Genomic DNA, 27,915 nt, shown 5'->3' on the forward strand with positions numbered 1-27,915 from the left:
ATCTAAATTCAACCTTATAATAGAATCAAATTTAAATTCATGAATTTGAATAGAAGCTAAACTTAATATTAAATTAAATTAAAGTTTTATAATCCAAGCAATATCTTTTGTTTACTTTATACTCTTAAGAAAACATTATTTTTTTTTATCAACTAAATTTATTTTCCTAATAAGCCATTTTAATTTCCACATTGGACCATGAAATAAGATAAAAAAAAAAAAAATACTCCTTTACGATAGGACATTTTGTTAAAAAATGGTGGTTGTAAAAATAATTTGGGTGTATAATAGTTTAAAAAATATTTTTAAATGTATGGCTAAAATGCCAATGAAAAATCGTGTTTTAAAAAGACAACTTGGCTTACATCACATTGAATTTATCTTTTGTAAAAACCATTTCAATATAAATTTTAAAATTTAAAGTTAAATTTTTTAAAATATAACTTTTATTCAATACTTTTTCAACTACTTATTTTAAAAACAATTATGTAAAAATATAATATTTTTTTCCAAATCCATGACGTTTATAACCACACAAGGAAAATAATTTTTTTTTTTAAATAATCATATCATCAATTCAACTAATTTTTATAATAATTCCTATAAATTTTTATATTTAATAAATAGAAACCATCTGCTTGCGACGTCAATATAGAGCATGGGATGTGAAATCAGTTGATTGAAGGTTTATAATAATTCTCATAAATTTTTATATCTAATAAATAGAAACCATCTGTTTGTTCGGAGAATGGAATGTAGAATTCATCAGCTATTGATTGTGGTTATAAATTTATCAGATATATATTAAGTAGGTCAGTGGGTGCAAAACCCCAACTCAAAACTGGTCTAACAGTCCAAAAATCCCAATCTCTTAGACAACCTCTGGCTGTGGGAACCTACATGAAACTTATAAACAATCTTTGCTATATGTTTTGTTCAGTCTTGGAGAGTTGAGACTTGATGAAACCCAATAATGATGAAAATTGGCTTTTCTCCCTGGGCTCATCTTTAATCTCAGCACCACAAGCAAAATTGTAGGCAAACACCCTACACGTATGAAAAACAAAGAACAAAAAGCCATATAATACTTAATGAATTAATCAGTAATTAGAAGATGCTATCCTTTATGTTTCCACCAGTAAGCAGACTGAAAAAAGGATCTTCCTTGTTTTCATTGTCACTTTTGATTTCCTCAACAGGGAAAAAGGGTGTGGTAGCTGCTGATACTGTAGGTCTCTTCACGGAGACAAAAGCCACTTTATTGCTTGAATCAAATTTACGTTTTAAAGGATTTGAACTCGGAAATGAGCTTGTGTGTGGAAGCAAGCCTTGTTCTGGGAGGAGATTCTCAATAGAGGATCCTTCAACTTCTGAACCATTGCTAACTTGCACACTATCTTCAACCCGCTTCCCATCATCACTTTCAAGGGAAGGATTCACCAGTAGAGATTTGTCCTCACTGACCAGAGTTGGACCCTCTTCTGAACTGTGGAGCATGTCTGTCTTCTTGGAGCCAAGTTCATCATCTACACAAAAGACAAATGTTACAGAACTGGGCAAGAGAAATAGTAGCACCAGAATACAAAGCAACAGCAAGAAACCAGAGGTTAAGGCAGCTGCAAATAAATTATGAGAATTGGAAATACTCATTTGCAGCATGCTAGCTTGTTTAGCAACAAAATATATAAAACTAGCACCAAAAATCCAATTGACAAGCCTCGAGGAAATTTTCCATCCAGTCAAAGTGTCCAAGTTGCAGGAAATCAATAGCTTCAGCATAACAACAGGGCTCTGTTGTTTCAAGAATAAATGTTAACTTCCTAAACGTCTCAAATGGAACCCAACACAGCATCATGCCTCTGGAAGCAACTTTTCATAGCCTCCAGAAAAGTGAGCTCAAGCTTGAATTCAAGAGGACGAAATTGAATCTTCAGCTATAAACTAAAACATGATGTAGCTCACTTTAGCTTCTGTCAAGTCTATGTCTAAAGTAAATCATCATATGTCTGAGGATTAAATAGATGGTTAAACAGGAAAATTGAATCATTTTTTACCCTAATGAATATTCTTGATCATGAAATAGATGGAACCATTCTTATCCAATGGTCATTGGTAATGTATCTGACATTAATCAGTACTTATAAAAATATGATAGAATAAGTAAAAATGTTGAATATAATGTATTTATAGTATATTATCTTTCCTTGTTAATATAGGTCACATGTATGGTAGTTAGGACTCCTAGCCTTGTATATATATATATCTCAATTGTAAGTAGACATTACATGAATGAGAATTAAGGTTTTTCTCCTTTCTCTCTCTCTCTTTCAACATGGTATCAGAGCCAAGGAAGAAAACCTAATTCTTTCCTGTTTCCCGTGTCATCAACTCCGGGAAACCTTCCGGTGACTGTGTTTCTTTCCGGTCACCCTCCCCATCTCCCAACACTTTCCGGTCAGTCGGATCATCGTTAGAAACCACTCACCGCCGGCAAAATTTTCCGGCAAATTTTCCGGCGAACTTTCCCGGCGACCTATTTTTCCGACACTGACCATACCAGAAGGAGCGCCTGGAGGAGATCTCCAACTTTTGTGAAGGCACCAGCATCAAAAGAGGATCCACGCGCCGGCGACTGCATCTCACGCGCCGGCGACTGCATCTCACGCGCCGGCGCGTGAGGGCGCGTGAGGCCTTTTCCGGCGACGCGCCTCCTCCTCCAGCCTCGCCTGCCGCCGACCAGCATCCCTACCTACCTGGTTCTCCCATCCGAGCCCTGCACGTACCTCTTTTGGGGATTTTTGTCTCCGTCAGCCCTCCAAACAACCTTTCCGGCGAAGTTCCGGCTACTTTCTCTCCACCCCAATCCCTGCACGTGCCTTGGGAAGTGTTCATCTACCTTTCTGGTGGTACCACGTCGCGATCTGAGGCCGTCTCCCTTTTTCGGTGGTGCCACGCCGCAATCTGAAGCCGTATTAGGGCTCTCTTCGATCCAAATACGTGAATATGACCACCAAAAATCAGATCTTTACCTCTGTTATCTCTGGATCTCCTATGATTACCTCAGAGAAATTGGTTGGCAGTGAAAATTATCTTTCCTGGTCTGCCTCTGTTGAACTTTGGTTTATGGGTCAAGGATATGAGGATCACTTGGTTTCCCAGGAGGCAGATATCCCTGAGGTTGACCGCGTACAGTGGAGGAAGATAGATGCACAGTTATGTAGTGTATTATGGCAATCGGTTGATCCCCGGATTCTTCTTCATCTTCAGGCCTATAAAACTTGTTTTAAATTTTGGACTCAAGCCAAAGGATTATACACGAATGATATCCAGCGTCTTTATAAGGTGGCTTCTGCTATTGTCCATCTCAGCCAACAGGACTTGGATCTATCTACTTATATTGGTCAGATTGCCTCTCTTAAGGAGCAGTTCTTGACTGTGATGCCTCTTACTCCTGATGTTGGGGCTCAACAAACACAGCTTGACAAGTTCTTCATGGTCCTTACTCTTATTGGCCTCCGTCCGGATCTTGAGCCTATTCGTGATCAGATTCTTGGTAGTTCATCAGTTCCGTCCTTGGATGATGTGTTTGCTCGCCTCCTCCGTATCTCGTCCACTCAGACTTTGCCATCTGATAGCGCTTCAGATTCTTCTGTGTTAGTTTCTCAAACTACCTCTCGAGGAGGACGCAGTGGTACCCGAGGTAGAGGCCAACGTCCTCATTGCACCTATTGCAATAAACTTGGCCACACTCGCGATCGTTGCTATCAGTTACATGGAAGACCTCCTCGCACTGCCCATATGGCCCAGTCCTCTGATTCTCCGCTGCCTCAGCCTCCGAGCTCCTCCGCATCTCAGACATCTCAGGCTTCTATTGCCTCTGTTGCCCAGCCTGGTAATGCCTCTGCCTGCCTTACCCACACATCTTCTCTTGGACCCTGGATTCTAGATTCTGGAGCATCTGATCACCTATCTGGTAATAAAGATATTTTCTCCTCTATTACTACTACCTCTGATTTACCTACTGTTACTTTAGCTAATGGTTCTCAAACTGTGGCTAAAGGTATTGGTTTGGCCCTTCCTCTGCCTTCTCTACCTCTCACTTCTGTCCTTTATACTCCTGAATGTCCTTTTAATCTTATTTCCATCAGCAAAATCACTCGTACTCTTAATTGTTCTATTACCTTTTCTGATAAATTTGTGACCTTGCAGGACCAGAGTACGGGGAAGACGATTGGCATAGGACGTGAGTCTCAAGGCCTCTATCACCTCACCTCAGATTCATCTCCTGCAGTTTGCATTTCCACTGATGCTCCTCTCCTCATTCACAATCGTCTGGGCCACCCTAGTCTCTCCAAGTTCCAGAAGATGGTTCCTCGTTTTTCCACTTTGTCGTCGCTTCCGTGTGAGTCATGTCAGCTTGGGAAACATACTCGTGTCTCGTTCCCAAAGCGTTTGAATAATCGGGCAAAGTCTCCTTTTGAGCTTGTCCACACTGATGTTTAGGGTCCTTGTCGGACTGCGTTTACTTTAAGATTTCAGTATTTTGTCACTTTCATTGATGACTATTCTCGATGTACTTGGTTATTTTTAATGAAAAATCGAGCTGAGTTATTTTCTATTTTCCAGAAATTTTATACTGAAATCCAAACCCAGTTCAATATTTCTATTCGTGTGTTACGCAGTGACAATGCCAAGGAATATTTTTCAGCCCAATTTACTTCGTTTATGTCTCATCATGGGATTCTTCATCAGTCTTCTTGTGCTCATACTCCTCAACAAAATGGGGTAGCTGAACGCAAGAATCGACATCTTGTTGAGACAGCTCGTACTCTCCTCCTCTATAGTCACGTTCCTTTTCGTTTTTGGGGGGACGCTGTTCTTACCGCTTGTTATTTGATTAATCGTATGCCCTCCTCTGTCTTACACGATCAGATTCCTCACTCCCTTCTTTTCCCTGACCAACCACTTTATTTCCTTCCTCCTCGTGTCTTTGGTTGTACTTGCTTTGTTCATATTCTCACTCCTGGACAGGACAAGCTTTCCGCCAAAGCCATGAAGTGCCTCTTCTTGGGATATTCCAGACTTCAGAAGGGTTATCGTTGCTATTCCCTTGAGACTCATCGATACTTTATCTCCGCTGATGTCACCTTCTTTGAGGACTCACCATTCTTTTCCACCACTTCTGAGTCTCTTCCTGTTTCTGAAGTCTTGCCCATTCCCATTGTCTTCCCACCTGATGCTATGCCCCCTCGACCACTTCAGGTTTATCATCGTCGCCCTCGTGTCGTTGCTCCTCTCCCTTTTCCTGAGGCACCTGCTGACTCACTTCCTATCCCTTCGACTTCACCTGCCCCGGCTCTGCCTTCTCCTAATGACTTACCCATTGCTGTTCGAAAAGGTACTCGCTCTACTCGTAATCCTCATCCTATTTACAATTTTTTGAGTTATCATCGATTATCTTCACCCTATTCTGCTTTTGTTTCTGCTATATCCTCTGTTTCTCTTCCAAAGAGCACCCATGAAGCTCTTTCCCATCCAGGCTGGCGACAGGCAATGGTGGATGAAATGGCTGCTCTGCACTCTAATGGCACTTGGGATCTTGTTGTTTTACCCTCTGGTAAATCTACAGTTGGTTGTCGTTGGGTTTATGCAGTTAAGGTTGGTCCTGATGGTCAGGTTGATCGCCTTAAGGCCCGCTTAGTTGCTAAAGGCTATACTCAAGTTTATGGTTCTGATTATGGTGACACATTCTCACCTGTTGCCAAGATTGCTTCTGTCCGCTTGCTTCTCTCCATGGCTGCTATGTGTTCTTGGCCTCTTTATCAGTTGGATATTAAAAATGCCTTCCTTCATGGTGATCTTGCCGAGGAAGTTTATATGGAGCAACCTCCTGGTTTTGTTGCTCAGGGGGAGTCTGGTTTAGTGTGCAGGTTACGCCGTTCTCTATATGGCTTGAAACAATCTCCTCGAGCATGGTTTAGCCGTTTTAGTTCTGTTGTTCAAGAGTTTGGCATGCTTCGCAGTACAGCAGACCATTCAGTTTTTTATCATCATAACTCCTTGGGGCAGTGTATTTATCTGGTTGTTTATGTGGACGACATCGTCATTACAGGCAGTGATCAGGATGGTATTCAGAAACTAAAGCAACATCTTTTTACCCACTTTCAGACCAAAGACTTGGGGAAACTCAAGTATTTCTTGGGAATTGAGATAGCTCAATCCAGTTCTGGTGTGGTCCTTTCCCAAAGGAAGTATGCTTTAGACATCCTGGAAGAAACCGGTATGTTAGACTGTAAACCGGTAGACACACCTATGGATCCGAATGTCAAACTTGTACCAGGACAGGGGGAGCCTTTAGGAGACCCTGGGAGATATCGACGGCTCGTAGGTAAATTGAACTATCTCACCATTACTCGTCCAGACATTTCTTTTCCTGTGAGTGTTGTTAGTCAATTCCTACAGTCACCATGTGATAGCCATTGGGATGCCGTAATCCGTATTCTTCGATATATCAAAAGTACACCAAGCCAAGGTGTATTGTACGAGAACAGAGGTCATACTCAAGTTGTTGGTTACACAGATGCAGATTGGGCTGGCTCACCCACAGATAGACGTTCCACTTCAGGGTACTGTGTTTTTATTGGAGGTAATCTAATATCTTGGAAGAGTAAGAAACAAGATGTAGTGGCCAGATCTAGCGCTGAAGCCGAGTATCGAGCTATGGCTTTGGCAACATGTGAACTCATATGGTTGAGACATCTTCTTCAGGAGTTGAGATTTGGAAAGGATGAACAGATGAAACTCATCTGTGATAACCAGGCCGCATTACATATTGCATCCAATCCAGTCTTTCATGAAAGGACCAAGCATATTGAAGTTGACTGTCATTTCATTAGAGAGAAGATCGCATCAGGATGTGTTGCTACAAGTTTTGTCAATTCAAATGATCAACTAGCAGACATCTTTACTAAATCTCTCAGAGGCCCTAGGATTAAATATATTTGTAACAAGCTTGGTGCATATGACGTATATGCTCCAGCTTGAGGGGGAGTGTTGAATATAATGTATTTATAGTATATTATCTTTCCTTGTTAATATAGGTCACATGTATGGTAGTTAAGACTCCTAGCCTTGTATATATATATATATCTCAATTGTAAGTAGACATTACATGAATGAGAATTAAGGTTTTTCTCCTTTCTCTCTCTCTCTTTCAACAAAAAAAAAAAAAAAATATATATATATATATATATATATATATATATATATATATATATATTAAAACCAAGAAAAATAAATGAACTTGGAAATCCCTCTTTTGATAACAAGCTCAATAACATATTCATATCAAAACCTAAGGCTGAAACTGACTTTTCCACAAGAGAAAAGCAAGGAGAGAGGGAAGGAAAAGGAAATAAAGAACAGTAATTGTTTTGCTCACCTGCAAGTAAAGCCTCAATACTTTGATATTGTATGGTTGATGTTCCCAGAGAAACATCTTCTCTGGGATCCCCATCTAGATTTTTCATCTCGATTTTCTTGATCCTCTCAAGCAATACAAACTTATCCGCTTCCCACACACATTCAAGGGTGACAAATTCTTCATTTGTTGGATAATACTCCCTAAAAAACTGCACCAATTATCCAGAGAGAGAGAAAGAAGAACCTAATTTTGAGTCAAAGGGTAACAGCAAAAAGATATTTACCAAAAGAATTTGCCAAATGTATAGAGCTGCAAAACCAACCTCAATTCCTGCTTGAGTCAATTTTACAGACTGCTCCTTTTGGGAGAGAGAAGAAACCATGTTGAAGACAGAAACAACATCAAGTAGTGTCTGGAAAAAAAACAAAGAGCAATCCTAAGTTTTGCCATGGTGTCAACTAAAACAACGCACCAAGTAATTCAGATTGTCCTATTAGGCACACTAAATTAAGACACCATACAGTCATCCTTCCAACAATGGCCTATTCCTAAGAGTGAATGGTAGTAAGCAAATGCAAACATTGGTGAAAAGAAAGCATTTGTCCAATGAGCTACATCAAAGTCCCAAATAACAAGGACAGACTTATATCTGTCCTTGCAACATTTGACACCTTGATTCCAAGTAAGATTTTGCCACCATCTCTTTGTCCATCCAATTTTTAGGGGGTGTTGCTGTGTCATATGCTTTGTATCAAAACAAGGCACCCAGGCCCTCTTCATACAACATACAATTTTCACCCTCTTGTTATGTTGGCACTAGGATGAGGCCATCAGCTAGACCATTGAGATTGATCACCTTATTGCCATAAACTAACAAGATTCGAAAACCAATTCAGATTTTTTTTTTTTTTTTTTTTTGGCTAAGCAAAAACCAATTTAGAAATTTTAATTCTTCCTCAAAATGAAAGCATACTTGCTGAACCAAAACTCGAAGGCGAGCAAGAAGAGCCAAGATTGTTAGAGAGAATCCCATGAAAAATGACCGAGCAAGCAAAGTAGATATCTCACTGTAGAATAGTTAAGAAGAAAAAATTAATAATTTAATTTTCCCAATTCATCCCCACATGATCAAACCAATATTCTAATACAATGATGATGAGCATGCAACCACTCAAAATAGGATGGTTTTAACAAGCCAAGACAGACTGATATTTGGCCAGTTTGCCTCAAGATGGCAGAAGAAATTGCATCTAAAAAAAAGGTGCAAAACATAAGATAGAAAAATCCAACTATATTTGAAGAGTGGAAAAGATCAAAAGAGTGCCCTTTTCTTTTTCTTTTTCTACGATCCTTGTAAGCAAAGGAAAAAAAAGGCACGCACACAAACAAACAAAGAGACATGGTGGCCAACTGATTAGGTCCAGAAAACCTATCCCAGAAAGATATCTAATTACTGGACTTGAAAAGGAAATGGAAATAATTAAAACCTAGAGACCTGCAAATAATATAGCGAAACAAGAAATGGCAGAACAAAAAGAAAATTTGATGAACCAGAAATTAAATCTGGCAGAAAAGAGGATCATAGAATTTTTTAGTGATAAAAAACTAAAAAGACCCAGACCATGCTATATGCCTTAAAAAAGAAATATATATGATAAACCAATATTGCATTACAATTGTATACCTTTAAACTATACTTAAAGGCTTATATTTTGGAGAAATACAGTTTCTGATGAAGCTCATATTTTGGAGAAATACAGTTTCTGATGCAAACAAGTCTACTAAAACTACCAGGTAAGTAGAAAGACAGCTACACCGTTATGATGGGAAATGATTGGTATAGCCCTTGTTTAGGATGTGGTAAAAAAGATGTGCTAATTTATAAGTCACTTCCACAACCAATTCAATCAAGTCATTTTGAGATCTAAGAAAACTAATCAAATGTCCAAATTAGTTCTATTAGTATCACAAAAAGTCCCATAACAATAACAAATTAACCAACTAATGAAGGATACATAGCTGCCTTCAACATCGGTTCCACCATCTGCAACAGAAACAGAGAAAACATTAGGAAGAGTAAGCACAACCTAAGGACTTAGTGGTTTCCTCACTACACAATATATGGGAGATTGTGTAATCTAGCGTATCTGAAGCTGCATTGCAAGTAGCTGCCTCCTAGATTTGACATAATAAAAATACTGATCTGATATATGTATCTGATATATGGTAGCACTTGCACCAATGTACCCTTTTCAAAACCACAGAAGTCATATTAGAAAAATCTAACTTTTCCGATCAAAGAGGCTTGTATCAGAAGACAGATTGTTGAAATACCAATTTGCATGATTATACAAGGTGGCTAAATGGTTGAACAGGAAAGACCAGCAAACACTGCACTTGCATTTGGATCAAGAAAAAGAAAGAATCTATTCAAAGACATTCGGATTCCAATTGTATTCATTTAACAATGTCAGCAAGGTTAATCTTAGTTTAAAATGCTAAAAATATCCCAAAGAAGTTAGGTAAGTTTGGATTAGGGCAAGAATGCACTACTGTGTCCCTTCTCCAAAATTACAAAGCATCTAACATCAACATTTTCCACTCCCATGTGCCAATTCTGGTGAATAATAGGGCTGTTTTTACTCCCCTTGGAATTGAAAATCCTGTATTTACTATCTTTGTAATTTTTTTCTCCTTTTTTCTTATGGAATCTTTGTCCTTCTTAGTGTATCCCTTTTAAATTCAAAAGAAATTTTCTTGTTTTCTATTAAAAATTTATTGGCTGACAGTAAGCCAGATTTCCTGGTGAGGTTGTACTGTGATGATATCATGTCAATGTCACAACAATATGGCATTTTTCTTCCTTTCCTCCCCCATCTTCTTCATTGATACTCCCTCTACCAACACTTAGACCCTTGACTTTTCAGATTATTACACTTGTTCAGAGCTCAGAAAAATGCATGAAAAGCTGCTTTTGCAGTTCTTTCAGTGTGACCTGAATAGTAAAAAAGGCTAAGTTGGGATCATGGCTGCTGATGCCATACTCAAGACATATCATACATATGAGTGAGAACCCTAGGAGTACAAATATCTCTAAATAAAAAAGTACACATGGCAAACTGCAATGGAGTAATGCATTAAGGAACTTAGTGATATCATAGAAAAAGAAAAGTATGTTAATGACGAATCAAGCTGACCTTTCCTTAACTGAGGGAGATGTGACTGCTGAAGAAACAATCAAATGTGAAAAAGGAAGAAACAGGATATAAGAGGGAGGAAGAAAACAAAGAACATACTTCAGATAGTAAACGTGCAGCTCCCAGAAGCCGCTCCATAAAATTATATTTACCACCATCGCCTTTTCTCTTCTTTAAACTGCATAGATATAAATAAATAAATAGATAAGTGAAAAAACAAGCAAACATGTGTGAGCATATGTATGTACACTCAGAAACTTATGAACATCCTTTTGCTTCAAAGTACATTATTTAAATCTCAACATAGACATTTACCCCTATCAAATAGTGAGTAAATTAGATGGGGAAAAAATGAGGACAAACATAGACTTCAGTTCAAAAGAGAACCAAACCATCCCTCTGTAAAGCTACCACGTGATGGTTTGAGATATTTGTGATACTATGCCAAAGCCCCAATGTTAAAGGCAATGTAGAAATAGATGGTCAATCAATTCTCCACTTCTCATGCATAAAATGCACCAATGAAGACTGAGAGACTTGTAGGATCTGCTTAATTGTAGGATGTCATTGGTGTTTACCTTTTTGTGTACCACTAACCTAGCAAAGGCCTTAACCTTTGAAGGGGCTTTTGATTTTCAAACAAATTTGGTCAAAAGGAACGGGAGTGGACTTGAGAAATTGGACAAGGTCAAGAAAAAGATTTTGTTGAGAATAAACCTAAGAATATAAGTCTTTTAAGATTTTTAATTTCCATGTCAATGAAATTGCGACGAAAGTTAAAATTCTAAGAAATTGGAGAGGAATTATCAAGGACAACTAAGATGGTGATATTTTTTTTTTTTGATAAATATCACGAATATATTAAAGGGCAAAGGCCACCAAGCATACAGGACGTATACAAATCTGCCTCAAAACGAGAGCACAAAAAAACACGCACCCTTACCCTCCCTTAAGTGGCCGCTAGCCACTCCAAAAAACCTAAGAGTGAAGAGGACTCCTCTCCAATATACACCCTAGCCCAACTCCACAAGGTACAAACAAAATAATTTTTGAGTTTCTGTATATTTAACACCCCTCCCTTTAAAGCTAACCTATTCCTTTCCTTCCATACCGTCCAAAAAATACACAACGGGATAGAATTCCAATTTTTTTTCCTCTTTTTCCCCACAAAGGGGCCCCTCCAACTGAATAACGCCTCCTTCACCAACTCTGGGAACACCCACTGAACCCCCACAAGGGCAAAAATAATTTCCCATAAGGCCCTTACCACTATACAATGTAAAAGAATGTGATTTACATTCTCCTCTTCACAACCACACAAAAAACATCGGTTAGGAAACTGCCAGCCCCATTTTTGAAGCCTATCCAGGGTGAGAATCTTCCCCCACGCGGCTTCCCAAGCAAAAAAAGCCGCTTTGGTTGGGACCTTGTGGTGATATTTTTCAATGTGACAACTCTATAGAGACCTGAAAATTGTGAACACAAATGGTTATCACCCCACCACAAATCTTCTCAGAATTGAATTCTCTCCCCGTTACCCACCACAACGCAAGAATATGAGGAAAATTCCTGGCAGACTTGTGCAATAGCCTTCTAAGGACATCCTGTGACCATCTAACCAGAATGTTGGAGTCTCATCCATTAGGATGTGTCCTATAAATGCTTGAAATAACTTGATGTCATAGGCCACAATTTTCCTTAGGGAACCTGTATAGCAACTTCCCTAAATGAGCACGATTTCTCAAGGAAGTCTTCTCAATTCCCAGAACTCCAAACTCCTTTGGCCTACACACTATGTACCAACTAATAATAATCTTTTTTACCCTCCCCAATCTTTGACCAAAGAAAATCTCTTTACATTTTCTTGATCTTTAATCCATTTGATTTTTCAAAGCATGAATTCCAAACCAAATGAACATAGGAGTATTTACTTGGATGAGTTTTCATATATGTACAATATTCTTCTCTAAATTGATTCTTTTTTACTTCTGGAAATGCAGAGAAAAACCATTTTCTTTTTTCTTTGTTATTTTCTAATCAAAATTCAAATATAATGTATTCTTTATCAATTGTAAATTTTCTTAATGTTATAAATGATTTTTTTTTTTGTTTTGGAGCATCATGTTGAATTTGAGACTAAGTTGGAGATAATCTTGGGCACTGATTTTCCTAACAAAACGGTCTTGGAATATCATGTTGAAAGTTTACTCCTCATAGTTCTTGGTTTCTAGTTCTAGCCAAGGTATAACTAAAAGAAGATCTTGAGGAAGAAGTTCTTGATTTATATTATTGACTCCTAGATATTAGAGAAGTGCATTCAATGGTTACTAATCCTTCTTTGTCTTCAAGTTGTTTTCAATTTTAAGAGTGATTAAATTTTTGAAGTCCCATTTTAATGAGGTTGCCAACTGTTCTAATGGTTACCACATAGGAACCATTGTTGATTCATGTTCATCGTTTGCTTGGAATATCAAAGTTTCTCTTTAAGGGAAGAAACCAAACATTTAGGATAGAGAGAGGTTGTCATAGCTTTCTAATATATTGATTTGTCAAAAAGTAGATTCACTCTAACTCACCAAGAACTATTCAAGATAAGATCTGTTGATTTGCCAAAAAGCAAATTCCCTTTAACTCGTTAAAGAGTTGTTCAAAATAAGATCTGTCGAAAGCACATTCTCTTTAGCTTGATGAATTTCAACACAAGCTTAAAACATTTTGAAGTTTGTTACTCTGATTATTAAAAGACCCTCTGCAAGGAAACCATTGACAAAAAAAATTAAAAAACCTCTTTGAAATCAAACCTTATTATCTCTTCTCCCCTTATATATATATATATAGATTTCTTTCGTTGTATACCTTTCATATTCCATACTTCTCAACTGATTTGTAAACTCTGTAATCAAGATCTTTGTAAGTCAAGTTTTTTTCAAATATTTTGTTTTTTTCAAGTATTTGTTCCTATTATTATTTTACTCTTTTTGTTTTTATTATGGTTTTACTATTTTTACCTTGTTCAATTTTACTCTATTGTTTAATTATAAAGATCCTGAGTAAATGGTATCAGAGCCATAAGTTTTATTTAGTTTAAATTAAGTTGAAACTTTAATTAAATTAAACTAAGGAATAGTGTTGATTAGCCCATCAAGCCAAGATATAAGGGGTGATCGCAAAGATAGTCTTACTAGACTTTGGAATTAGTGAAACAAAGGTATAACAAGCTTTAAAATAAATGAGTACTCTATTGAGAAGGCTCGCACATAATAAGGGTACTAATAGTTTCTCTAAAATCGATAAAAATATTAGCTCTCTAAAAACTTCTTCAAGACTAGATAATCCCATGTATCAACAAGGTAGCGCTTATTTTAAGGGGCTACTTATGGATGCTAAAAGTAACATTTGAAGGTCAAATGCAACTTCTAGGAGTGTTTGGGTGGAATTCTCAAATGTAAGCCTCATATATCATATTGGGAAAGTGGAGAGGCACATGCTTTTCTTCAAATTTAAAAATGTATAAATTTCAAAGGAAACATGTGTTGTAGGTTCATCCTATTCAAGCATCTCATAATAATTGTACGCATCAAACCTTATTTTAATTCTTTCCAAATTAATACAAATCAATATGTCCACAATTTTGTGTGATTGTGCAAGACATGGAATTTATCTATACAAGTATAGTCCCAATTATGAATATCACAAGATTGAGTCCTCTTAAGGCAATCCACTAGTGATTTTTTAGATATGAAATAATAATATGTAACCATTTTGGTCCGTATCTATGCTTAGTGGACAATACAGTAGACATGCTTTTGCACCAACACAAATGCACAACTCCCTATAATCTAAATATGCAAAAATGGTAATGCATAATTATCTATATGTGTAGACTTTGAGTTCTATGGAGGCATATTTGTTTATTTATGCATTGTGCACATGCAAATCAATGTTATTTCAACTTATCATCTATTTCAAAGTTAATAGGAATGATAAAGTAACCAAAATTCATGCCACATCAATGCTTCAAGAATTGTCACAAGGTAAAATGAGAAATACATTAAGAGTGGATCCTACAATGGAAATATAAAACACACCCACCCTTCTCCACATTTTCAAAACAAATAAAAGGAAAAATGCCTTTGGGTGTCAAAATTGGATTCAACAAGAGTTTCATGTCAATATGTCTACAACCATTTATAAAAGTATTTTGAAGCAAAAACTACGAAGATCGTTACCAAATTTGTCATTCTATTTAAGTTACTTCGCATTCAGATATCAGCCAACATGGGAAAACCAGCCTACCAAATAAATAAGGCAAATATAGAGAATTAGAATGTACCTTTCTAAAAGATGGACCTTTTGTTGGGGTTTCTTTCCATGGATAACTTGAAAGCATGAACTCAAAAGCTCTTCCAAGTTAGCTGATTGCAGGAGTTTCAAGTCCCTCCTCACCTAAAACCATAAACAAGTATGGTAAACTACAATGAACCCATTAAAAAATATATAGATAGTCTAATGCTCAATTTGATTACAGAAAATTTATATAGGAAAAGAAAAGAAATTGAACTTTTGAAATTTGATAAAATCCACAGTTTGAAAACAAACATATTTCAGCTATATGTCTTAATCATGGACAATTTCACATTTTTATGAAAATTGTACACAAATAAAAATTACTATGAGCTATACAAAGCCTAGTCCTCATTTTTACTTACTAAGAAAATGCACGAAAAGAAAAGAAATCAAACGAGTTTATATTTGCATCCACTTAATCTCTCCACATATCCACCTTATTTACAAATCCACCCTAAAACATAAAACTTCTTAATACATACACCTATGTATTTTTAATATACCAAAAGTACTTTCACCATTCCTCTCTTCCACACCACACTTCTTCTACCTTCTTCTGTTATTGTTCTTCTCTTCAACAAAACCCTAGGGCAAAATATTATTCTTCCAAGCTTGTTTGTCACCCAAAAAGTGTTTTAAGTTCAAAGTTAATTCCAATATCTTCTATGCATTTTAGTTTGTATCCACGCATTAACATTATATTTGTTTCACATAAATATATTTTAGGGCTTATCATTTATGTAATTATCAATAACTATTTATTGTAAAAATAGTTAGGAAATATTTAGGAATAATTTAGAAGTGATTTAAAGGTGAAAACATTTTAAAAAATGGAAAGGGATAAAAAACATGATGGGCTATCTGGACCTCAAAAGGTTGAATGCTCTTAAGGATGTCTAGAGGTATAATATCAGACACCCTTGAGAGTGTTCGGAGGTATAGAACCAGAAACTTCAAAAACCTTCCAACCCTAAAATTACGAACACTTTTCTCGATCCCTTTATTTTTAAGCTCTAAAAAAATGGAAAAAAAACAAAGAACAAAAAAATCATACATATACAATTCTAGTATAATTAAAGATGATTATTTGCTTATTCATTGTTCAAAAAAACTTCTTCCAAATATGTTGTTAGTGTTATTAGAAGAAATTGAGAAAGAAGATGAGTGTGCATTGATTTGAAATGATATTTTGGCCTTTCACTAATGGATATTTTTGTCCTCAAAAAAATCATAATCTAGGCAGATACGTAAAGAGATAGTTGGATTCAAATACAAATTCTCAACCTTTGACTATTGGTTTTTTTTCCTTTATATGAAATCTAGGTGGTGCCTCTATTTGCAGCAATGTACCTTACTCAAGGTGAGTCTTACATTCCCACAAATCAAAATAATGTAAAAAGGTAAACAAAAGAAATTAAAATTTTCTTTTTTGTCACAGGTTTCTGACCAACCAAACAGAGAATAAAGCCCATCAAAAGAGGGGAGAAAAGGTACCTTTAGAAGGTATTGAAAGTAGGAGCATCTACGGTGTTGATTCTTGTTCTTGTATACAATTCTTTCAAGAATGGCACACTCAGATTGGAGCTGACCAGTGAAAGAGTTCAATCTTTCTTCAACAACTTCAATTCCTGAATCCATGCATGGGACTGCAAAAGAACATTGAGAATAACAAGAGGCAAAACAAAAACACAAGAACCAAATTAGACTGGGGTTAGGGCATCAAACAAGAGTTGATCTTCTTGCTACATTGAACTTTTAGGGTTTAGGACTTTATGAAACCGAAACCTTAGAAATGTTGACCATACATCCAAAAATTTATTTTATAATTTTGGTTGCAGAGATGGTAAGCAAATTATTTGAGAAAATTTATTCATAATCTAATTTCAAGGTCAGTCCCATTCATAACAACAATGCTATGCTCTTTACATAGAAATTTCTCATATTTTGCTTCCAAAAAAAGAAAAAGCCCATCTGTGAATTTTAAGTAAAGTGGCATGTTCCTATTCAATCATCTTTGAGAAAAAATTTACAATTCAAATCATGGTGAAAATTTTAAAAATTTTACAATTCAAGATTTTAATTACTTTTTTCATGTTTTCTATCATATTTTATCTGTATCTAAACTAAATCTATTTTTATACAAGAGAACATTCCCAAATAGAAAAGACGGTCAACCTCAGAAAAATTTCAATCTGGGCTGTAATCGGCAATAGCTCCACGGCTGTTAAAAAAGAAACACTAAATTGATAGCTTACAGCACTAGCATATCCAACTGATAAAGCACACAAGTGAAATCCGACCCTCCGTTTGGTTACCAAGAAAAGAAGGCAAAATAAATAAATAAATAACACACACACATTTTGATTACTAGGCTCTCTCTATCTTAGCCGCCCAAAATCCAAAAAAAAAAAAACCTCAGATCAATTAAGCCAAAGAGTCTTATGAGTTTCAGATAAAGTGCAATGTTTAGCATTCTCGAACCCTAGGTGGTGAAAATTTTACGATTGGAAATTTTCTATCAGTTCCCTGTTATTTTCTCAGCATCCAAACGATTGTATCATACGTAAATCTATTGCTTGAATTGGGGAAAACAGATTGGAACGGTACCTTTAACACAGAGATCGATCGTCTAAGGATGATTGAATTCTTTTGTGTAACGAGAAGTTGAATGCTTTTGTGCAGTGACCGGTGTACTCTGAAGCTTGAACTCAGAGATCGACTGAAACGCAGCGTTTGAAGGCTAAATGATTCGTTGCATTTGTGTAAACAGAAACTTAGGTCAGTTCACTCGGACAAGATGGGTTGAGCATGGGGCCGGGACAATTTTTGAACTATTGGGCTGTAAGTGGGCCTGATGTCTAATTTATGTCATGACCAAGTTGAATCTCGCCTTACTTCACTAGTCAGATTTTCAATCCATGCTCAATTTAATATAGTTTGGTTGATTTTAAAAAATATATATAAGTTAATTTTAGCAATTTCCACAATTCTTTCATTTTGATTCTATGGTTAAAATTAATTTTCTATTAATTTAATAATTATAATTGAACAAACAGTAGCCTTGAATATTCGATCGAGAGAAAATCAATATCTCAAAAGTTTTCTAATTTGAACAAAATTGTTAATTATAATGTAGACTTATGAACAAAATTGTTAATTATAATGTAGACTTATGGGGTGTTTGTTTTTTTTACTTTTTGCTGAAAGCAATTAGTTTTCAGAATTTAAGTTATTTGTTTTTCTATTTTTTTCATAACTTATTATAAAATTTTTACTAAACAGAAAAAGCCGATATATGTAGTTTTTTCTAAATAGAAAAAATAACATATTGGTTTTTTTATTTTTAATACTTAATAGAAATAAAATACTACAAAAATAAATAACATAATATTTAACTATTAAGCATTAAGGTTGTATTTAGAATTAAGTAAAAAAAAAAAACAAACACCACCTTATTATCCTAACAAATACAAATTATTCATCTTTATTTTTATTTTTATTTTTATTTAAGTTATATGATATTGACCATCAAAATGTAATAATATAAAAAAGGTGATTATCTTGAAAGCATAATTTCAATCATGTTGATAAAAATTACGTTAAAATAATTTCCTAAATTGTTTCATTTTAGGATAATAAAATAAGTTTTAATTGATTTAAACATTTGATTTACTTATAAAAATGTATTATAAAATAACTACTTTATTTATATTTTTTTATTTTTAGAAATTAATTTAAGAATTATTTACTTTTGATGTTACTCTTAACCACTTCTTAAGAATTATTCTCATGTGTGGTGTTGAAATTTTTTAATACATAAAATAATGAATAAAATGTCTTGTTTGACTGTTGGATAATTTGAGTTGGGTCCTAACCATTCTATAGTGGGTATCTTACCATCTTCCATTAATTACTATATTGAAAAGTATTTTCAAAACAATCCTAAAAATCAGATTTTGAGAACAAATTTTTTAAACCATTTATTAATGTTTTATAAAACAAAAGTCTATTTGATAATTTTAAATATCATTACTTTGTTTCCTATGTTTTTAAATATGTTAAAGTAATTTTACTACTTTATTTTTAATTATTTTTATATTTGTATAATTATTTTTATAACAATATTTAAAAAATAAGTTAAAACAAATAAATAAATATATATATATATATATATATATATATATATATATATATATATTATGTTAGTCCAAGGGTTCTCCTAATCGGGTTTTGATGATAACAAACCATGGTTAAGTAACTAATTGGTTTAATGTTTAAGAATCTTAGGTATAAACTCGGAAATTCATAAAAGGACCAAATGGATACAAGATCGAGACGCTTGGAAGACTTGAGATCATAGGAAATGAATGTAAAATGATAGCATGAGTGCACTTAGGATGTTTATACCTTTTCATGCATCTTAGAAAACTCGATTTATTCTTTAAAACTTGATTTTCTTTAAAACCCGAGTTTTATCAAATATACCTTAGGCAAATTAATTCAAAATTGGCATATTAACTCACCTATAGACCTTGCCTAAGTGTTAGAAAAGAAAGGAATCAAAAAATAGGTTTTTCGGGGTCAAAAAGGCTCAATCGGTCGAGGCTAAGGCCAACCGGTTGAGGAACCGGTCGACCGGCTGGGGTCGTTCGGTCGAGAACCGGTCGAGAAAGGTTAAAAACTTTCTCTCTCTCCCAGTAACCTTCTCTTCCCGGTCGAGGTGATTCTTTTACCGGTCGAGGTCCGGTTGAGGCAACGGTAACCTGTCATGCATTAAATGCTCCAACGGCTAGTGAACCGGTCGACCCCTAGCTCGACCGGACGATGTTGCTTTTTGCTGTTTTTGACTCCCGAGCTTAAAAACCTATAAATTGAGAGCTCCACTTCATTTGTTGAAAAGAGAACAATTGCATTCAAAGCCTACCTACCTGTTCTTGATCAAAAAGCTCTCATTTCTTTTTTTAGTGTATTAAACCATCACTTGCATATTCTTAGTGCACTCTTGTAAATCATCCTAGCTTCCTCTTGTACTTGAGCCATCCTTAAGCTAGGTTGAGAGTTTCATCTTTGTGTAAACTGAGTGTGAAAGCCTTCAAGTGGTTCAAATCTTGAAAAGATTGTGTAAGAGCCCATTGGAGTCGGAATCCAAGTGTAAGAAAATTCAAAGCTTGATTGAAACTTCAAGTTAGTGGAACCCTCACTCGGTTAGAAGATTGAGGAGAGTAGACATAGGCAAGAGAGTGCCGAACCACTATAAACCCGAGATTGAATTCTCTAACTTTGTCTCTTTCCTTTATTTATTTTGTGCATATATTATTGTGTGGAAAAAGATTTTGAAAAACCCAATTCACCCCCCCTTTTAGGTATTTTCTTTAATTATTCATAGCCTTTGTTTTATCATATTATTTATTGTATTGAGAAAAAAAATTATTTTATGTTTTTTTGTTGTTAAATATATTTTTCTAATTTTTTTTCTAAATAATAAAAAAATGATTTCTAAAACCGTTACTAAGTAAGAGGTTAATTTAATTGAGATAAGCTATTCAAGGAGGAAGATTTTTCCTAAGTATTGGAATAAGGGTTTGACTATTCTTTTTAGGCTAAATTTTTTACATAATTTCACCTGGGGTTTATCTACAAATTCAATGGACTAATTATTTCAAATTATGTTTTAAAATTATTAATGAATTTAGCACAAATTCACATTTGATTTAAAATTTATTTTCTCTAGTGAAAAAAATTGGAAGAACAATTATCTATTTTACTTTGTTTTTAAATATTGTTTTTAAAGAACAGAAAAATGGCAACATGTCTAAATAGGTTTTTATTATTTAATAAAAGAAATTCAAGGATTTTTTTAAAATAAAAATAAATAATTATTTTAAACTACATGTAATATGAGAGTTTTTTTAAAATAAAAATTATTTTAAACTATATGTATGCATATAATTAGTAATTTATTTATTTTTTCAATTTTTATTCTCATTCTTCGTTAACATTGAAATGAAAACAAATTATTATTCTAGTTTTATATTTTTATATGTGTCCAAATATAAGAATTAGAATCACCAAAATAATTTATATAAGAGGAAATGAGAGTAAAAACAAAACATTTATTCTCATATACCAAATATGACCTAAAATATTTGACATAGGGTAAAAATATAATATTTTTGTATATTCTTTAAGCTATGTTTGGTTTTCATAGAAAAAAAAAACGGATTTAGAATCAATAAATTATTTTTATATGTTTATTTAAATTTATTTTACTTATTTTATTTCATTATATAAAAATTAAGTAATTTTAAAGTATATAAATTTTTAACTAATTTTAATTATATATTTATTTATGTATTTTTCACCCTGTGAAACCGAACATTGGAAACCATTTTCTTTTAACATATTTTTTTCTTTTCATAATGATTTATAGTACCAAACATAGGATAAAGGTATGGGGACTTTTAGGCTATGTTTCTTTTTCCGATTTCAAGTTCAATGAGATTTAAAACTTGTCGTGTTAAGTTCCCTTTAACAAACTTTAGCACTTTTGTCCTCATTGGCTCAGCGATATTTAATTCCTTATTAATCCACTACAACGGGGTGAGTCAATGTTAAGAAATGTGTCTTTGCTATTAGTCTACCAAAAGTATCAACAAGTTGATGTTTACTAGTTGAAATAAAATATTATAGGAAATCGTGTGGGGGAACATGAAGAAACAGTACGCGTGCAATGTGGTTCATTTAATCCGCTAATCCTATCCGAATCCAACCTATCTTTGAGTGAGTTGGCACAATTGTTTTTAATATTTAATTTGAATTTTGATTAAATTTTTTTAATCTGAACTCAATTTCAATTAAATTTTGATCACCAATAATTTGAAACTAATTCAAACTTGACTTAATATTTTTATAATATTTACGATATGATCTTGTATAATAATATTTTTTTAAATATCAAATTATAATATAGTTTTTAGAGATACATAAATTTATTTATTTTATTATTATTATTATTATTATAAAATGTTATCATAATTACTATTCAAAATTTAATAAAAAAGTTTTAAAAAATATTATTAATGGATTTTAAATCATTCATATCACCCAATTAATTATAATCCCAATGATTCAAATTTCATTTGAATTTTAAAAAATAAGGTTAAATTAAACTTGATTTGAGTATTTTGAGTTAGTGGCTCTTCTCTTTCATGGTCGTCCAAATGTCAATCATCCACAAAAATTTTTAAAAATGAAATTGAATTAAACTTGATTTGAGTATTTTGAGTTAGTGGCTCTTCTCTTTCATGATCGTCCAAATGTCAACCATCCACGTACGGAGATTCAAACATGTACCAATTTCATATTCTTTTAAATAAAAAAATAAATAAAAATGAATAATGATGAGATGGAAACAAGTGAGTAATGTGGAGTGCAACTAAAGGGGTTGAATGGGTAGGTTTTCAATTAATCATCAAATTAAATACTATTATGACTTTTTGGGTGGTCCTTGTTTATCGATAACAATCAATCTTATAGATATAAATAAAATTAATCAATAATCACACAAAAAAATAAATTTTTTATTATAAATGCTAATTATAAGAAAATAGTATAATCCATTAATTATAAAAAAAAAAAAATTTAGTTGATTGGATGTATTTAGTTGATAGTGTCAATAACTATCATCATTTTTCACATCTTACAATAGCAAAACGGAAGTTACGGAAGTTTTATGATAAGATATTTAACTTTGTTGAAATTAAAAGTTCAAATTTTGATCAATTTGACTAATCGAATCTAAATTTGGTGAAGTAAAAGGTTATATTGAGATTTATAAGAACTAAAGAAAATAAGTTTCATCTAGTTAATAAGAAAGTAACAAAATTTCAACTTGGCATTTTTCTAAGTGCGTAAAGCTTATGAAGTGGCGGCAGCGAAACTGAAACAGCGGGGGTGTGAAGTGGGTTAGGTGAGCGGTAAGCTCAACAGTATTTTTTTTTTGTTTGTTTGTTTGTTTTCTTCCTCACCATAAATGAGAACGCTCTCCTTCACACGTCAACTCCAATTTTGGAGTTGGTTGAAGCCAAAAATCTATTCTTCTCACGATTTTGAATTAAATTCACAGTATCGTATCAAAATCTGACAAAACATCATAATACCATTTTTCTAAAAATAGAAACTTACCCACATAATATGTATATTTCTCTGTGACCAAATGTGTACATTCCACACCACCCTCAATACATAATTTACCCAAAAAAGAAACTACGCTACTTCCACGATTCTACCCAAAAAAAAAAAAAAAACTCATTGCGATCACAGCCGTTGAATCCAACCCAATCTGAGCCGCCAAAACTGGTTCTATCTACGGACAAGAAAGTTGTTGTCTTTTAACCAGAGTATTCAAGAGCCAGTTCCACTTTACAGGTGTCGTCTTCTGAGCCGGCCATCTCTTCCTTCTCTCTCACCACGGCACACGCCTTCTGCACCTTTGGAATCGGCTCCAAGCCCAGTGTCAGCTCCAGCTCCACGTCGCTCCCATCACGCGTCGGCTTCACTAGCGAAGCCTCCACAGTCTCCACCGACATGCTGTCTGCTTCTCCGCTCTCGCGGCTCCCTGGATGACTCACTCTCGAGTCACGACTCAGCTCGCTTTTATAGCACCGGCTTAGGATAACCCCAGCCGATTCGTCGAACTCCGCAGCCGACTCCACTCTGGCCCTGGGCTTCCCACTCGAGCGCTTGAACCGCCCCCTGCTCTTAACCTTGTGAAGCTCGTGAGAAGAGCCAGCAGAGTTCTCATCCTTTGACACGTGCCGAATATCTCCTGCTTTCAACGGCGGGCTCATGCTGCTGACGGCCGACTCAGCCGAAATCTGCATGATCGGAGCGCCGCTGAGCACTGCTTCCACCGCCGACTGACAAAGTTGCCAGCTTCCCGACCACAGAAGCCCGGCCGAGCCGTATATCGGATTCACGATCCTCCCACAAGCCTCGTACAGCAATGATCTGAATATAGCTGCAAAACCAAAAACAAGAAAATTAACCAGGTTTCAGAAAGAAAACTTTTGAAAACGAAAACAAAAAAAATCAAAATCAAACGGAAGTAGAGGACTGACCAGGGCGGAGGTGTTCGGGGCCAGCATTGATAAGGTTGATGAGGCCAGCGCGGCCGTAAAATTTGGCGAGGAAGACGGTGGCATTGGCTTGAAAATCGGGGTTTTTGATCCACTGAAGGCAAGGTCTGAGAGTGCAGCTATCATTACAGCCTTTGCGAAGGACTCGACAGCCATTACAACTCATCCGCATGGCTGGGGTGTTTGGAAAGGAGGAAAAAAGGGCGAGAAAATGGGGAAAAGGGGAGGAGAAAGAGTGAGGGGATGGAAGAGGAGATGTGGGGGGATATTTAAGTGAGGGAGGGCGTGGGTTTGAGGGCGCAAGTGGTTTGGGAAAGAGAAAAGGATGTGAGAAAATTGTAAATTTGTGTTTGATGGGAAACTGCTTGTATTTATTGCCAAATTCTCTCATTGCCCCTCTCTTGTCTGCCTCCGGTTTTCAACCTTTCCCTCTCTGCTTTCCCCTTTTTCTATTCCTGCTTCCGCCACCCCATCCTTCGTTTTTCCTTTTCTCTCTTACTGCGACCATTCAAAGGAAAAATACGGGAGAAAGACGGTCAGTTACGTAAAAAGAATCTAATCTAAATCCCACACAAGCAACCACGTCCTTGGTTGATTCTGATGGACGGACGTTGATCAAGGTTACTGCGGTCTTTTCAATCCCCCAAACAACGAGGCCAAGATTGTAATTAAAGGGAATCTCAGGGTCAACAGTATCTTCGACGCCATGCATATTGCTCCAAAACTACATGCAGCATGAACACGACACGTGTAAAGCCTTACAGAGCTCAGAGTGCTGACTAGTCGCCACATAGTGGCTCACACCTTGAGAATAGAGGCATCCTCGCACGCGCCACATTTACACGCGCCAAACACGGAGATTCATCCCAGTCGGGTGAGTCATCTGCCCACGTGAAAAGTCACACTTAACTGGGGTATGATTGGAGGGCAGGAGTGGAGGGCGCGTTGGGTAGGAATAAGAATTGGGGAGCGTGGAAAACGCCGCCCTAAGTTTCCACTCCCGGTTTTGTGGAATCCGTACACTGGTTTTAAATCGTGACTGTGGGCGCCCTTTGGACTGGGCCTCTGGTTTTGGTGTCCATGCTTATCCTATAAGCGTGGAGCCGACGTTTCCCTTTTCCAATAATTTAATCCCCTTTTCTAATAATTAAACAAAACCACCACCCTTCACATTAATTTATTCAATTAAAAAACCAATACCTTTGGATTCATTAATTATTACCTAATATTCAAATTAAATATTAATCATTCGATTAAAGACCAATAAATTTGGAATAATTTAAATCACACGAATAAAGTCTACCGTCCATCATTATTTTATTTATTTAAAATAAAATAATTAAATATAAAAAATAAAAAAATAAAAAAAATTAAGAATTAAGTTGTCATCATGATAGAAAATTTTGTTCTCCGTCACCATACTAGAGAATAATAAGGCCACGATTTTTTTTTGGAGATGGATTGTTTGACAAAAGCGGAGTGAGTCTGTGGCAATAATAATTATCCGGCGGAATATGAAGAAGTTTGACTCAATTCTTATTCAATATTTTTAATTACAAATTTTATGTTGCAATAAAACAAATATTTTATTTTGGAAACGTTTAAAATATTCGATCTCAAGTGCTTGACAACTCGTAAACTTTACTAACTATAAAATTATAGATGATTAGGTCTAGAGATATTTGCAATTTGGAAATCTTAGGGACTGTTTGCCCACATGATTTAAAAATAATTTTTTAAAATTTATAACATTATTATATCATTGCTTTTTATAAATAATTTGTAGAGAATGAGTAAAAATTATTTTCATCAATTTTTAAAAAAATATAGGTTTCGGCTTATTATTTTAAAATATTTTTAATTTTAAGTTATTATTTTGTCAATAAAACCATGCTCAATGTATTTAGTGATTTAAATTAATAATTAAATTATTTAAATAATTTACCAAATACATTATACTTGTTATTCAATGTTGGATTGTTTGGTTTATTTTGTTAATAGTTTGCAACACCTATAAAACGTGAGATGGAAACCCATGTGTAAACAAGAATTTCAAAAAGCGTAAGTTCCATATTAGTTTAAATGAGAAGTATGTTTTTATATTTGCCTCATCTAACATCTTTTTCTCATTTAAAAAATAAAAAATTTAAAAATTAAATCAATTCAACCGGAATAAGAAGTGTGAATGAACATCTTATTCATTTTATCTTTTATTCCATACTTGGATGGGTGATGTAGGGACCCCTCCCTCCGAGATACGTGACACGCATCTTACAGTGACACATGATATGCATTGTCATCCGGGTCACCCTCATCCGGATCTTCCTATAAAGCACACATGACGCGCTTTTTCCATCTGGACTGCCTCAAGGAAGAGCAAACGACGCTTACAAAGCATAGACATCCGGACGGCTTCCATAAATGCGTCTGCTCCACAATACATCCGGATAACCAACATGGGCTATCCGGATATGATTGTCCGGATCATTGACTAAAGTAAAGCGAGTCTTACACGCTATCACAACAACCAGACATGACCCACGTCCCATCACTTGCAGAGTGAAAGGACGAGTTGAGGTGACAACAAGTCACTTCCCACGATCTCTGACAGCCGCATCACCTACCACGGTTTCTAACAACCGTCCGTAGGATGGTGATGACCCTGCTGCCATCTAATGTCATCATGACAACATAAAATATCTCCCCACCATTAATGAGAGGAATAGTACTCCTGACACTATATATAAACCTTCACACGAAGAGGAAGGTAATCTCCTGATACCTAGTAAAAGGTCAACTGATTTATATCTCCCTCTCTAACCATGGCTAACAAAACCATCGGAGGGTGCGTCCGGACACCCTGTCCGAATGCCTTTTGCAGGTATAACGACTGAATCAAGAACCTATTTTGGTTGAGGTCGCGCATCCATCCATTTGGCAACTACGTGGAACACCAGGAGCGCGAGGTATCAACAGGTGATAGAAATAAAATTAAAAGTGATTCTAATGGAAATGAAATTTTATGAAGAAGGTATTTTGATTCTGTAAGATATTTTTAAATATTAAAAAATTAAAGACTCTTTTGAATAAGTTATTTTTTTAAACAATTTTTTTTTTTTTGTAATACTAAATTCAATTTTATATAATATAATTTTAATTTAATTAACATCTTATTAAAAATATAAAAAAATTTAATCAATAGATTCAAAATATTCAAAATAAATAATTTTTAATAAAATATTAATATTAATACTATAATAAAGTCATAAATTATATTTTTTTCTATAAATATTATAAAAGTAAAGGCATTAACATTAATTGATCTATTTTGTTAAAAATAAATAATAATAGTTTTTAATGCCATTTTGTAGACCCCTTTTTTTTTAAACCAAAGTTTTTTTTTTCTTTCTTCTCTTTTTTATTTTTTTTACCACCCGAGGGGAGCTGGTAGCACCTTGGACGAGTGGGGGACCGACTTCCATGAAGCTTCATGCATGAGACGCATAGCCTTGGACGTGACCACCTCGCCATTGTGGTGGTTGAAGTTTCAGAGGATGACGGTTGGAGCAACAAAGCAGGTAGCGACTTGCGAGGGAAGAAATAAACAGGGGAGGAGTGAAAAGCTTAAAAGGGAGCAAGAGAGGTTGAAGAATGGTTCAGAGGAAAATTCAAGAGAGCTTGAGAGGGAACCAGTGAAGAGCCTTAGAGAGAAACTGAAGAAGAAGTAGGGGAGGAGCTCGTCAGTTCGGTCTAGGTATGGTTTCAGCATTCTTTTGTATTTTCTCATCTCAGACGGTTCTATCCTGTTTCC

General features: G+C 35.1%; 2 protein-coding genes across 2 annotated transcripts; both read right to left on the reverse strand.

Annotated features, from left to right (window-relative positions):
- Positions 1–1,067: 1,067 nt before the first annotated feature.
- On the reverse strand, positions 1,068–17,865 carry LOC100259501 (uncharacterized). The gene is made up of 9 exons (XM_002276165.4): positions 17,575–17,865; positions 16,462–16,613; positions 14,954–15,066; positions 10,720–10,798; positions 9,439–9,467; positions 8,397–8,490; positions 7,746–7,835; positions 7,442–7,631; positions 1,068–1,526 (listed from the first exon to the last, which is right to left on the reverse strand). Exons 2-9 carry the CDS (start codon positions 16,603–16,605, stop codon positions 1,108–1,110), a joined length of 1,158 nt encoding a protein of 385 aa, XP_002276201.1. The 5' UTR covers positions 16,606–16,613; positions 17,575–17,865; the 3' UTR covers positions 1,068–1,107.
- A 5,263-nt stretch (positions 17,866–23,128) lies between these two features.
- On the reverse strand, positions 23,129–24,991 carry LOC100245622 (LOB domain-containing protein 41). Its single transcript, XM_002276863.4, has 2 exons — positions 24,087–24,991; positions 23,129–23,986 (listed from the first exon to the last, which is right to left on the reverse strand). The coding sequence occupies exons 1-2, from the start codon at positions 24,493–24,495 to the stop codon at positions 23,358–23,360; spliced, it is 1,038 nt and encodes a 345-aa protein (XP_002276899.2). The 5' UTR covers positions 24,496–24,991; the 3' UTR covers positions 23,129–23,357.
- Positions 24,992–27,915: the final 2,924 nt, after the last annotated feature.

Source organism: Vitis vinifera, chromosome 17 (genome assembly GCF_030704535.1).
Source record: "Vitis vinifera cultivar Pinot Noir 40024 chromosome 17, ASM3070453v1".
Taxonomy (NCBI): Eukaryota; Viridiplantae; Streptophyta; class Magnoliopsida; order Vitales; family Vitaceae; genus Vitis; species Vitis vinifera.